General features: G+C 44.3%; 1 protein-coding gene across 1 annotated transcript in view; it reads left to right on the forward strand.

Annotated features, from left to right (window-relative positions):
• Window positions 1–12,596, forward strand: part of LOC118385411 (G protein-coupled receptor kinase 5-like) — a 31,674-nt gene that overhangs the window by 6,398 nt on the left and 12,680 nt on the right. The window contains exons 2-10 of the mRNA XM_035772535.1: window positions 6,003–6,092; window positions 8,548–8,660; window positions 9,112–9,189; window positions 9,277–9,374; window positions 9,546–9,638; window positions 9,747–9,810; window positions 9,992–10,132; window positions 10,273–10,463; window positions 10,723–10,760. Coding sequence (XP_035628428.1) covers window positions 6,003–6,092; window positions 8,548–8,660; window positions 9,112–9,189; window positions 9,277–9,374; window positions 9,546–9,638; window positions 9,747–9,810; window positions 9,992–10,132; window positions 10,273–10,463; window positions 10,723–10,760 — 906 coding nt within the window. The remainder of the gene's footprint in view (window positions 1–6,002; window positions 6,093–8,547; window positions 8,661–9,111; window positions 9,190–9,276; window positions 9,375–9,545; window positions 9,639–9,746; window positions 9,811–9,991; window positions 10,133–10,272; window positions 10,464–10,722; window positions 10,761–12,596) is intronic.

The raw sequence follows: 12,596 nt of genomic DNA on the forward strand, positions 1-12,596 counted from the left end.
CAGAGGGGCTAATGACCTTGGAGATGGGGAAAGGACCGATAAACCCGAGGGGAAAGCTTGCAGGACTCCACCCGCTCTTGCTCAGGGAAGAGTGGGGTTTGATAACCCAGGGAACACTCAAAGGGCAAGAGACCCGTGGCAGAGCAAGGAAAGGTGTTACAGGCGTATTCGACCCACACTAGTTGATGGCTCCAGGTGGTGGGGTTGGCGGAGACCAGGCAGTGAAGAGTCGTCTCCAAGTCTTGGTTGGCTCGCTCCGACTGGCCGTTGGACTAGGGGTGGAACCCGGAGGATATGCTGGCCGACGACCCAATGAGTGTGCCGAATGCCTTTCAGAAGCGGGGCGAGAATTATTATGTATTTTTTATTTAACATTTATTAAACTATGCAAGTCAGTTAAGAACATATTCTTATTTACAATGATGTCCAATGGGAGTCCATGGATCCGGAAGATGTGCTGCACCATGAGCTGGGCCGTCTCTTTGGCAGAGGGTAGCTTGGGGAGAGGAATGAAGTGGGCAGTTCTGGAAAACCGGTCCACTACTGTCAGAATGGCGATGTTGCCATCAGACGGGGGGAGACCCATGACAAAGTCCAGGGATATGCGAGACCAGGGACGGTGAGGGACAGGCTGAGGTTGAAGGTAACCAGCCGGAGCTTGCTGGTCGCAGGAGTTTAGCGGGAGCCTGGGTGTTCTGCGCCCACAGATCGGACCACGTGGACATGCCCACTCCAGGACGAGGAGTGGGCCCACTCCAGGAATGCAGAGACGTCGGGCCTCTGCTGGGAATGCTTGCTGGAGCCTTCCCCAGGGTTCTGCTGGGAATGCTGAGCCTCACGAACCTGCTTCCCTATTCCCCAGCTGAACGCAATCGGCAGGCACGAGGTGGGAAGGATGGTCTCGAGTTCTGGGGTTGTAGCCGTGGGGCTATAGCGGCGTGACAGAGCATCCAGCTTGGCATTCTTGGATCCGAGTGGGTATGAGAGGGAGAAGTTGAACCGGGAGAAAAGCAGGGAGCCACTAGCTTGCCTGTAATTGAGACGCTTGGCGGGGAGGAGATAATCCAGGTTCTTGTAGTCGGTCCAAACAATGAACGGATGTTCCACCCTCTTCCAGCCAGTGCCTCCACTCCTCCAACACCATCTTCACCGTGAGGAGCTCACGATTCCCCACATCGTAGTTCCTCTCCATGGCATAGAGGCGATGGGGGAAGGCGGCGCAGGGATGTAGACCATTTCCGGAGACCTTCTACCTTACCTCACCTCGCTCATCAACTCATCCCTGACCGCTGGCTACGTCCCTTCCGTCTTCAAGAGAGCGAGAGTTGCACCCCTTCTGAAAAAACCTACACTCGATCCCTCCGATGTCAACAACTACAGACCAGTATCCCTTCTTTCTTTTCTCTCCAAAACTCTTGAACGTGCCGTCCTTGGCCAGCTCTCCCGCTATCTCTCTCTGAATGACCTTCTTGATCCAAATCAGTCAGGTTTCAAGACTAGTCATTCAACTGAGACTGCTCTTCTCTGTATCACGGAGCGCTCCGCATAAAGCTAACTCTCTCTCCTCTGCTCTCATCCTTCTAGACCTATCGGCTGCCTTCGATACTGTGAACCATCAGATCCTCCTCTCCACCCTCTCTGAGTTGGGCATCTCCTGCGCGGCCCACGCTTGGAGCTCCTACCAGGTGGCGTGGCGAGAATCTGTCTCCTCACCACGCGCTCTCACCACTGGTGTCCCCCAGGGCTCTGTTCTAGGCCCTCTCCTATTCTCGCTATACACCAAGTCACTTGGCTCTGTCATAACCTCACATGGTCTCTCCTATCATTGCTATGCAGACGACACACAATTAATCTTCTCCTTTCCCCCTTCTGATGACCAGGTGGCGACGCATCTCTGCATGTCTGGCAGACATATCAGTGTGGATGACGGATCACCACCTCAAGCTGAACCTCGGCAAGACGGAGCTGCTCTTCCTCCCGGGGAAGGACTGCCCGTTCCATGATCTCGCCATCACGGTTGACAACTCCATTGTGTCCTCCTCCCAGAGCGCCAAGAACCTTGGCGTGATCACAACACCCTGTCATTCTCAACTAACATCAAGGCGGTGGCCCGTTCCTGTAGGTTCATGCTCTACAACATCCGCAGAGTTGCCTCACACAGGAAGCGCGCAGGTCCTAATCCAGGCACTTGTCATCTCATTACTGCAACTCGCTGTTGGCTGGGCTCCCTGCCTGTGCCATTAAACCCCTACAACTCATCCAGAACGCCGCAGCCCGTCTGGTGTTCAACCTTCCCAAGTTCTCTCACGTCACCCCGCTCCTCCGCTCTCTCCACTGGCTTCCAGTTGAAGCTTCTGCTACAAGACCATGGTGCTTGCCTAGCTGTGAGGGGAACGGCACCTCAGTACCTCCAGGCTCTGATCAGGCCCTACACCCAAACAAGGGCACTGCGTTCATCTCTGGCCTGCTCGCCTCCCTACCACTGAGGAGTACAGTTCCCGCTCAGCCCAGTCAAAACTGTTCGCTGAATGGTGGAACAAACTCCCACATCAATCACCACCTTCCGTGAAACCCCACCTCTTTATACCTAGGATAGGATAAGTAATCCTTCTCACCCCCCTTTAAGATTTAGATGCACTATTGTAAAGTGACTGTTCTACTGGATGTCATAAGGTGAATGCACCAATTTGTAAGTCGCTCTGGATAAGAGCGTCTGCTAAATGACTTAAATGTAAAATGTAAATGTAAATGTAACTTGAGGTCCAGAGCAGAATACTGGGACAGGACAGTCCCCCACTCCAACATCATAACAAAATGTGGAAAAAGTCAAGGGGTCTGAATACTTTCCGAATGCACCATGTTCTTCAAGACTTTTACTGAAGCAAATTGTTGATATCTTGAAAACGATGGGTTCCAGCTAAGATTCTCTTGGAAAATATATGCTGAAATATATTTGTCATATATGGCAGTACTGTTTTTTTTTTAGATAGTGTCCTTTTCAAATGCAAGCAAAATATTCTGACATCATCCAGTGTCCGGAGAAGTGGATTGGCGGTATAGGCACGTCGATGGTCTTATTTGCATGCTTTGTTACAATATTTCAGAAACATTTTAATATTTTTTAAATGTTTTATTTAACTGGTAAAGGTACATTTTTAAATACATCAAGAGAAAAAAAGGACCTATTAGGGTGTGGTGCCTGGCAGTCTATTATCCAGGGTACATGTTAAGTATGCAATCCTAATATACTCTGCCTTCAACAGGACTTTTTAAAAACATTCCAGATGACAACAAATGAGTTGTGATAGAGTTTTATCAACATTTACATTACATTTAAGTCATTTAGCAGACACTCTTATCCAGAGCGACTTACAAATTGGTGCATTCACCTTATGACATCCAGTGGAACAGCCACTTTACAATAGTGCATCTAAATCTTTTAAGGGGGTGAGAAGGATTACTTTATCCTATCCTAGGTATTCCTTAAAGAGGTGGGGTTTCAGGTGTCTCCGGAAGGTGGTGATTGACTCCGCTGTCCTGGCGTCGTGAGGGAGTTTGTTCCACCATTGGGGGGCCAGAGCAGCGAACAGTTTTGATGTAAGTGATGTGTTTTTATTTGAGATGTAAGCGCTTTCGTTTGCTTCCCGTGGCCTCTGTTGTGCTTGTTGTGGTAAAACCACGTGAGGTTATTATGAACAAGACAGCAGGAACGTTGGCGTCAACGTGGTTTTCCATTCAAAGCATTCCATTACAAAGGAACCATTTTTTTGGTCGCTTTCTCGTTGTAAAACATGATACAGTAACCCCTCAATAACTCTTCAACATCTAAAACGGCGAGACTGACTAGCTACCACATGGACAGGCATGGACAAACACCACATTTGTGTCGGGAGCATTTGGCCTATTTAGTCAGGCAATGCCCACATTATTCTGACATATTTTAGAATGTAAAAATAATGTGAATGGTAATTGGGTAGGCCTATTAAAAATGTATTATTCGTAAAGTGGTAATGCATACTTTGCGTTACATATGTGTGTGTGCGAATAGAACACATGGCACTTTGAAATGTGTAAAAAAATACATTTAGGACTTTATTTTACATCTCTTTTCTTTGCGTCACAGTAAATCTCTCCAAATCAATGTAACACAAAGCGATGCCATTTAAAATGATGGCTTGTCATTATGAGCCAGGTTCTGTATGGAATGCAGACCAGGTCATTATCAATTATAAAAAAATATATTAAAAAAAATAGGTGAGACCAAATCCATATGCTGGTGACACCAACTGACAAAGTTGATAGCACCAGTGCCACAAAAGGAAAAACAAGATAAGAGTAGAACCCTGGAGTGAGTGTGAGAGAGAGAGCTGATCTCTATTACTCTCAGTCTATCAGTCCTACTTTAACCTGAAGGTTATTGCTTTTAACTCAGATGGCGTCGATCGACATCCCAGTCGACCTGGCTGACGCTGACACAGGACTAGCCGGTCAGTCGTCAGATAATGTCTATCACGGACTCTCCCACCACAAACATCCGTGTTGCCTTTCCTCTCACTCTGTGGCACGCTCAAGGTTTTATTTGTACTAGTATGTGAGTTTAGGTTTCCTAGACACTGGAAAGGCTGCACAATAAATCACCAGCCCCTGGGTAATCTGTTGTCTCGTGAGTTTTAAACAATGGCACAAAAATACTACAATATCAAGAAATGTTTAAGATTCAAATGTCTATTTCAGACTCTGTAAACATCCACAGCGGTCGTTTTTCCTCTGTTAAAGTACTAATGGAAATGACACGTTTCTTTTAATTATTGTTTGCGTGTTCAACCAAGCCTTTCCTTCCAACTGACCATGCATGTTTTGACCTAAGGTCTACGAACTCAGACTGTTGCTAATTAGTTCAGTCTGCCCAAAAAAGTGTGTCTATTTAACATACATAACGCTTCTTATTTGCTTTTTCTCCAACATCCGCTTTTTTTGGGGTATATACCCTCCCCAAGGGGTACTGTAGACACCAGTGGAGGCTGCTGAGGGGAGGATGGCTCATTACCACGAGCCTGTCCTCCCCAATTAAGGTGACACACATCAAAAGATGACTTTATATTTTGTTTTTCCATTCTGTCAGACATTAATGTTGGGATTTTGCGTGAGGTCACAAAACAGGTTGGACTGTAAGCAGGACACAGCTATTTTTTGCACTGTGAGTGTGTGTTTTTTTTTGTTTTTACTATCCTTGTGGGGACTAGAATTTTCAGACAAGTGGGGACATTTTGCTGGTCCCCACAAAGAAAAAGGCTATTTTAGGCTTAGGGGTGAGGTTTAGGGTTTGGTTTACAATTAGTGTTAGAATTAGGGTTAAGGGTTAAGGTTAGGGAAAATATCATTTTGAATGGGAATCAAGGGTTTGGTCCCCGCAAGGATTGTAAAACAAACGTGTGTGTGTGTGTGTGTGTGTGTGTGTGTGTGTGTGTGTGTGTGTGTGTGTGTGTGTGTGTGTGTGTGTGTGTGTGTGTGTGTAGGATGCAGTGCTACTGTATGTGGACCCATAGGCTTTGTTCCTGCTCCTAAACCTATTTATATATCTCTCTTTTGGAATGGATGGATGCCAGGGCTGGAACCTGATTGACAAGGAAACTACACACACACACACACACACTGGAACAAAGGCTGTTGTTGACAGACTGATAGTCATCTATTTCCAGTGTGTTGAGGTGAACGAAAAGGTAAACAGAGCAAAGACCTTCAGGTTAAGGTTGAAACTGCTCAACTAGAAGCCTGAATCTGTCCAGTTATCAAATGTGAGATGTTTTGGTCTTACTGCTGACATTGTTTATCTATTTATTTTATTTCTGAAGCCCCCTGTTAACATATCACACACAATACATAACCCAAAGGGTTGAATAAACTCGCATGCTTTTGGGTAAGAAAAAAAGTATACTACGACAGCTCAGCTGTAAAATCAAATGTCTTCTCATTCTTCCCTACCCTATTGCATCTCTCTCCAGGTGGACGAGGAAAAGGCAGGAGTTGGAAATGGAGAAGGATGCTACGCTTCCCTCACATAAGCCAGTGTATGGAGCTGGGCAACACCATCGGTCAGTGTGTGTTTGTTTGTGTGTGTATATATATATATATATATATATTTCAGGGCTGTGCTCCGTTCATAATTTTAGAATTGACTCATGAGTTGAAATTTGAATTGACCACACCCAACAGGATGTAGAATTTGAATGTCAGGAAGTAGAATTTAATTTGGTTCAAAGAATTCAAAGAATTGAATTGTTGAACATGAGAGTTTCATTGAATCTGACAGGTTACACTTCCAGATAGCAAAGAATATATAACTTTTCTCTATAAAAAAAAATGTCATATGCTCTTTGAAACTTAATAGCCAATTATATTTCCACCAACCATTTCATTTGTTTGAAAAATAAATGTAAGGCATCAGGGTCAACTTGAGGGTTAAACGAATGCATTCTGGGAAATGTATAATTTTTCCCATATTGAACAAAATGTAAGTGATTACTGAAATATAATAACTTAGAATATTCACATACAGGTTTTGTTTTCCTTGATCATACATTAAGGTTTTGTCCTGAAAATCTATTGTATCAACAATATTTCATATGCATGTACATTTGAAGTCGGAAGTTCACATGCACCTTATCCAACTACATTTAAACTCAGTTTTTCACAATTACTGACACTTAATCCTATTCAAAAATTCCCTGTCTTAGGTCAGTTAGGATCACCGCTTTATTTTAAGAATGTGTAATGTCAGAATAATAGTAGAGAGAATTATTTCTTTCAGCTTTTATTTCTTTCATCACTTTCCCAGAGTCAGAAGTGTACTTAAACTCAATTAGTATTTTTCAATTAGTATTTTGTAGCATTGCCTTTAAATTGTTTAGCTTGGGTCAAACGTTTCAGGTAGCCTTCCACAAGCTTCCCACAATAAGTTGAGTGAATTTTGGCCCAGTCCTCCTGACGGAGCTGGTGTAACTGAGTCAGGTTTGTAGGCCTCCTTGCTCGCACACGCTTTGTCAGTTCCGCCCACAAATGCTCTATGGGATTGAGGTCAGGGCTTTGTGATGGCCACTCCAATACCTTGACTTTGTTGTCCTTAAGCCATTTTGCCACAATGGGGTCATTGTCCATTTGGAAGACCCATTTGCGACCAAGCTTTAACTTCCCGACTGATGTCTTGAGATGTTGCTTCAATATATCCACATCATTTTAATTCCTCATGATGCCATCTATTTTGTGAAGTGCACCAGTCCCTCCTGCAGCAAAGCACCCCCCACAACATGATGCTGTCACCCCCGTGCTTCACGGTGTGATGCTGTTCTTCGGCTTGCAAGCCTCCCCCTTTTTCCTCCAAACATAACGATGGTCATTATGGCCAAACAGTTCTATTTTTGTTTCATGAGACCAGAGTGAATTTCTCCAAAAAGTATGATATTTGTCCCCATGTGCAGTTGCAAACCGTAGTCTGGCTTTTTTTATGGCAGTTTTGGAGCAGTGGCTTCTTCCTTGCTGAGCAGGCTTTCCGGTTATGTCGATATAGGACTCGTTTTACTGTGGATATAGATACTTTTGTACCTGTTTCCTCCAGCATCTTCACAAGGTCATTTGCTGTTGTTCTGGGATAGATTTGCACTTTTCACACCAAAGTACGTTCATCTCTAGGAGACAGAACACGTCTCCTTCCTGAGCGGTATGACGGCTCCATGGTCCCATGGTGTTTATACTTGCGTACTATTGTTTGTACAGATGAACGTGGTACCTTCAGGGTGTTTGGAAATTGCTCCCAAGAATGAACCAGACTTGTGGAAGTCTACAATATTTTTTCTGAGGTCTTGGCTGATTTCTATTGATTTTCCCATGATTTCAAGCAAAGAGGCACTGAGTTTGAAGGTAGGCCTTGGAATACATCCACAAGTACACCTCTAATTGACTCAAATTATGTCAATTAGCCTATCAGAAGCTTCTAAAGCCGTAACATAATTTCTGGAATTTTCCAAGCTGTTTAAAGGCACAGTCAACTTAGTGTATGTAAACTTCTGACCCACCGGAATTGTGATACAGTGAATTCTAAGTGAAATAATGTGTCTGTAAACAATTGTTGGAAAAATTACTTGTGTCATGTACAAAGTAGATGTCCTAATCGACTTGCCAAAACTATAGTTTTAGAAATTTGTGGAGTGTTTGAAAAACAAGTTTTAATGACTCCAAACCTAAGTGTATGTAAACTTCTGACTTCAACTGTATATGTTTGATGTTTTATGTACAATATGTATATTTGTATAGACTACACCTAATATACAATAGAATAGGCATTTGAATTTCAATTAATTTCACTGAATTCAGTTGTATTGCCTTTAATACCAATTTCAATTGAAATTCTGTATCATGTTCACTACTTCAATTCAAAATGACTTATGACGCATTCTCAATGCAATTATGAATTGAGCACAACCCTGGTGTGTGTGTGTGTGAGTGCAAGTTTTGTATGTGTAATACTGTATGTTTGTAATGTGTTTGTTTCAGAGAGAGACTACTCCAGTCTGTGTGTGAAGCAGCCTATTGGCAGACAACTATTCTGTCTCTTCTGTCAGAGCAAACCTGAGCTACGGCACTGCAACTCCCTACTGGACAAAATGGTGCGATCCACTATATAGGCCTTATTCACTATAAAGGAGGTGGTATGGTCCATTTTGGGGGAGATGATCCGACTGAATGCTGCGAGCTGATGTTAAAGTACACTCTGCTGAAAGACCTGTGTCATAGCAATGTGATGCCATATTTCCGAAGGGTGTGTGTTTTGGGCGCACGGCCAGGAAAGAGTTCTAATATGATAACTTTGTTTGAAACGTAAAGTATGTTACGGTATGCAGAAGACGTCTTATGTCTACTGGGTTATAAATAACTGTGTTATTCAGATCTCTCTGTATTTCCTTATTGGCCTGGATTCAATGGCATGCTGAGATTTAGTGACCTGGGTCGTTCATGAAGAACGATCAAGCAATCAGTGACAGATACTAGACGGGGATCTTCAAAATTCATGTTGACAAAACAGGAATCACAAGTGCAGATGTCTTTGAATTTCTACAGGGGGAGTATGAGGTGCAATCAGATGAAGATAGGAAGAGTTTTGGCATGCAAATCATTAACAGGTTCCTCAGTAGACAGGTACCGTCTTTACACACACACACACACTAAAGGTTGATTTCTCACTTTAGATTTGTGCTAAAATAACTGTGTATGTTCTCCTGCCAGTCGTCTGAGTGTGTACAGGTTGTGGAGAGCTATGGTAAGAGGTGCAGAGAGAGTCTGGAGGTGTGGCACGGTAGAGACATCTTCATTGACTGCACAGAGTGAGTCTGACCCTTATCCTAACCACAGATCTCTAAACCCTGACCTCCCTCTTACTCCAACCTTCCCCATGTTGCTCTCACTCTTCCATCCACTATCTTAACCCACACATGAGTGAATGTGAATGTGTGTGCTGCGAAGTAATTCACCCTTCTTTCACTGTGTGATCACAGTGACCTCCATGAGTTCCTGAGTGGTGCCCCCTTCCTTCAGTACCTGCAGAGCATGTACTTTGAGCGTTTTCTGCAATGGAAGATGGTAGAGAGGTCAGTGCATATGGACGGGTGTGTGTTTGACTGAGTAATCAAACTAAGTGAGATATGTCCCCACGTGCTTGACACCCAGCCACTAACTGTATATTTCTCTCCCACCAGAAAGCCCATTACCAAACACACCTTCAGACAGTACAGGATGCTGGGCAAGGGAGGCTTCGGGGAGGTTAGGCTTCTTTCACTACACTTCTTTTCACAAAGTTTTGGAGAGAAATCAAAACTCTGAAATGATAGAGCCCAAATCCAACTTGAGATCCAAATTATTAACTACAATTTTGATCGTGAGGATTCAGCTCATACAATCTCCGCCTCCCCATCCTTTTCTCGCTTCCTCCCCTCTCCCCCAGGTGTGGGCATGCCAGGTGCGAGCCTCTGGGAAGATGTATGCGTGTAAGAAGCTGGAGAAGACTCACATGAAGAAGAGGAGAGGAGAGGCCATGGCTCTCAACGAGAAACAGATACTGGAAAATCTCAACAGCAGATTTGTGGTAGGGTTCTTCACACAATCGGACTCTCTCTCTCTCGCCATCCTCTTCTTTCTTTCCATCCCTTTTCCATCATCCCCTCTTTTCTTTTTGTCTATCTATGTCCTCTCTTCCCCTCCATCCTCCCATAACTCTATCTCTAGGTGAGTCTGGCGTATGCGTATGAGACCAAACAATCTCTTTGTTTGGTGCTAAGCATAATGAACGGAGGAGACCTGCGGTTCCACATCTATAACATTGGTCCTCCAGGCCTGGAGCCGGCCAGGGTTCGGTTCTATGCTGCTGAGGTCTGCTGTGGTCTCCACCACCTCCACCAGATGAACATTGTCTACAGGTCAGTAGACACGGGCTCTGTCCTGATTCTACACTCTTTTCCAGAAGTGTGCCCTCGCACACTCCCCTTCATGGATTTAAAAGCATAGGATTGGCGTAAGTATTGACTGGAAGGAGTCCCCCCCCCGTCCCCCCATTGTAAATCTGTGCAATACATTTTTGCCCACCTCTTGCACACTTCTGGAAAAGGGTGGAGAACTGGAACACAACCAGAAAAGGCACTGTACTGACTTCTGTCTTTTTGTTTTTTTTTGTTTCAGGGATCTAAAACCGGAGAACATACTTCTGGATGACAATGGTAGGCACACTTTAATAATATCGCAATCCAGGAGCGCAACTTTGGTTTGAGAAGTGGTGGTGGGGGGGCATAATTATTATTATCCAGTCAGATAAACACACCAACCAAAAGTTGAAAGTTGCACCTCCGTCGCAACCTTATCTGTGCTTCGCGCCCAGATCAGATCACGCTTCCATCGATGCAGAATAAAGTTTCCCCAAGCAGGATATCCTGGTGACGTCATTTCAGATTTTCTTTTCACACAAACGGTTGGTCTATCAGGAAGTAAGTTAACGGTGTGTGATAAGCAGGTCTAGTATATATTTTGATCAACTTATTTGCACCTGTTCCAAACTTGGCAGTGTGTTGGAGGCACCTGTAGATGATATCAACCATACCACTGTAATTAGTAACTACCTCACAGGATACACACACTCTGCCAATGTCACCTGCCAAAAACATCCTACTTCTTCCCTCATATACAGTGCATTCGGAAAGTATTCAGACCCCTTCACTTTTTCCACATTTTGTTACAGCCTTATTCAACATTGGATTACATTGAATAGGGGGGGAAAAATCTACACCCAATACCCCATAATGACAAGGCAAAAACTGGTTTAGTAATTTTTGCAATTTATTAAAAATAAAAACAAAAATCATTCTGTATTCAGATCCTTTACTTAGTACTTTGTTGAAGCACCTTTGGCAGCGCTAACAGCATTGAGTCTTCTTGTGTATGACGCTACAAGCTTGGCACACCTGTATTTTGGGAGTTTCACCCATTCTTCTCTGCTGATACTCTCAAGCTCTGTCAGGTTGGATGGGGATCGTCGCTGCACAGCTATTTTCAGGTCTCTCCAGAGAGCAATCGGGGTTCAAGTCTGGGCTCTGGCTGGGCCACTCAAGGACATTCAGAGACTTGTCCCGAAGCCACTCCTGCGTTGTCTTGGCTGTGTGCTTAGGGTTGTTGTCCTGTTGTAAGGTGAACCTTCGCCCCAGTCTGAGGTCCTGAGCGATCTGGAGAGGATTTTCATCAAGGATCTCTCTGTACTTTGCTCCGTTCGTCTTTCCCTCGATCCTGACTAGTCTCCCAGTTCCTGCCACTGAAAACATCTGCACATATGTGACGCTTGGCATTCAGGCCAAAGACTTCAATATTGGTTTCATCAGACCAGAGAATCTTGTTTCTCATAGTCAGAGTCCTTTGGGTGTCTTTTGGCAAACTCCAAGAGGGCTGTCATGTGTCTTTTACTGAGGAGTGGCTTCCATCTGGCCACTACCATAAAAGCCTGATTAATGGAGTCTTGCAGAGATGGTTGTCCTTCTGGAAGGTTGTCCCATCTCTACAGAGGAACTCTGGAGCTCTGTCAGAGTGACCATTGGGTTCTTGTTCACCTCCCGGACCAAGGCCCTTCTCCCCCGATTGCTCAGTTTGGCCAGGTGGTCAGCTCTAGGAAGTGTCTTGGTGGTTCCAAACTTCTTCCATTTTAAGAATGATGGAGGCCACTGTGTTCTTAGGGACCTTCAATGCTGCATAATTGTTTTGGTATCCTTCCCCAGATCTGTGACTCGACACAATCCTGTCTCATAGCTCTACGAACAGTTCCTTCGACCGAATGGTTTGGTTTTTGCTCCAACATACACCGTCAACTGTGGGACCTTATATAGACAGGTGTGTGCCTTTCCAAATCATGTACAATCAACTGAAATTACCACAGGTGGACTCCAATCACGTTGCAGAAACATCTCAAGGATGATCAATGGAAACAGGATGCAACTAAGCTCAATTGAGTCTCATAGCAAAAGGTCTGAATACTTACGTAGGCATCTGTTTTTTATTTTCAATAAATTTGAAAA

The sequence above is a fragment of the Oncorhynchus keta genome, chromosome 6 (genome assembly GCF_023373465.1).
Source record: "Oncorhynchus keta strain PuntledgeMale-10-30-2019 chromosome 6, Oket_V2, whole genome shotgun sequence".
NCBI classification, from domain to species: domain Eukaryota; kingdom Metazoa; phylum Chordata; class Actinopteri; order Salmoniformes; family Salmonidae; genus Oncorhynchus; species Oncorhynchus keta.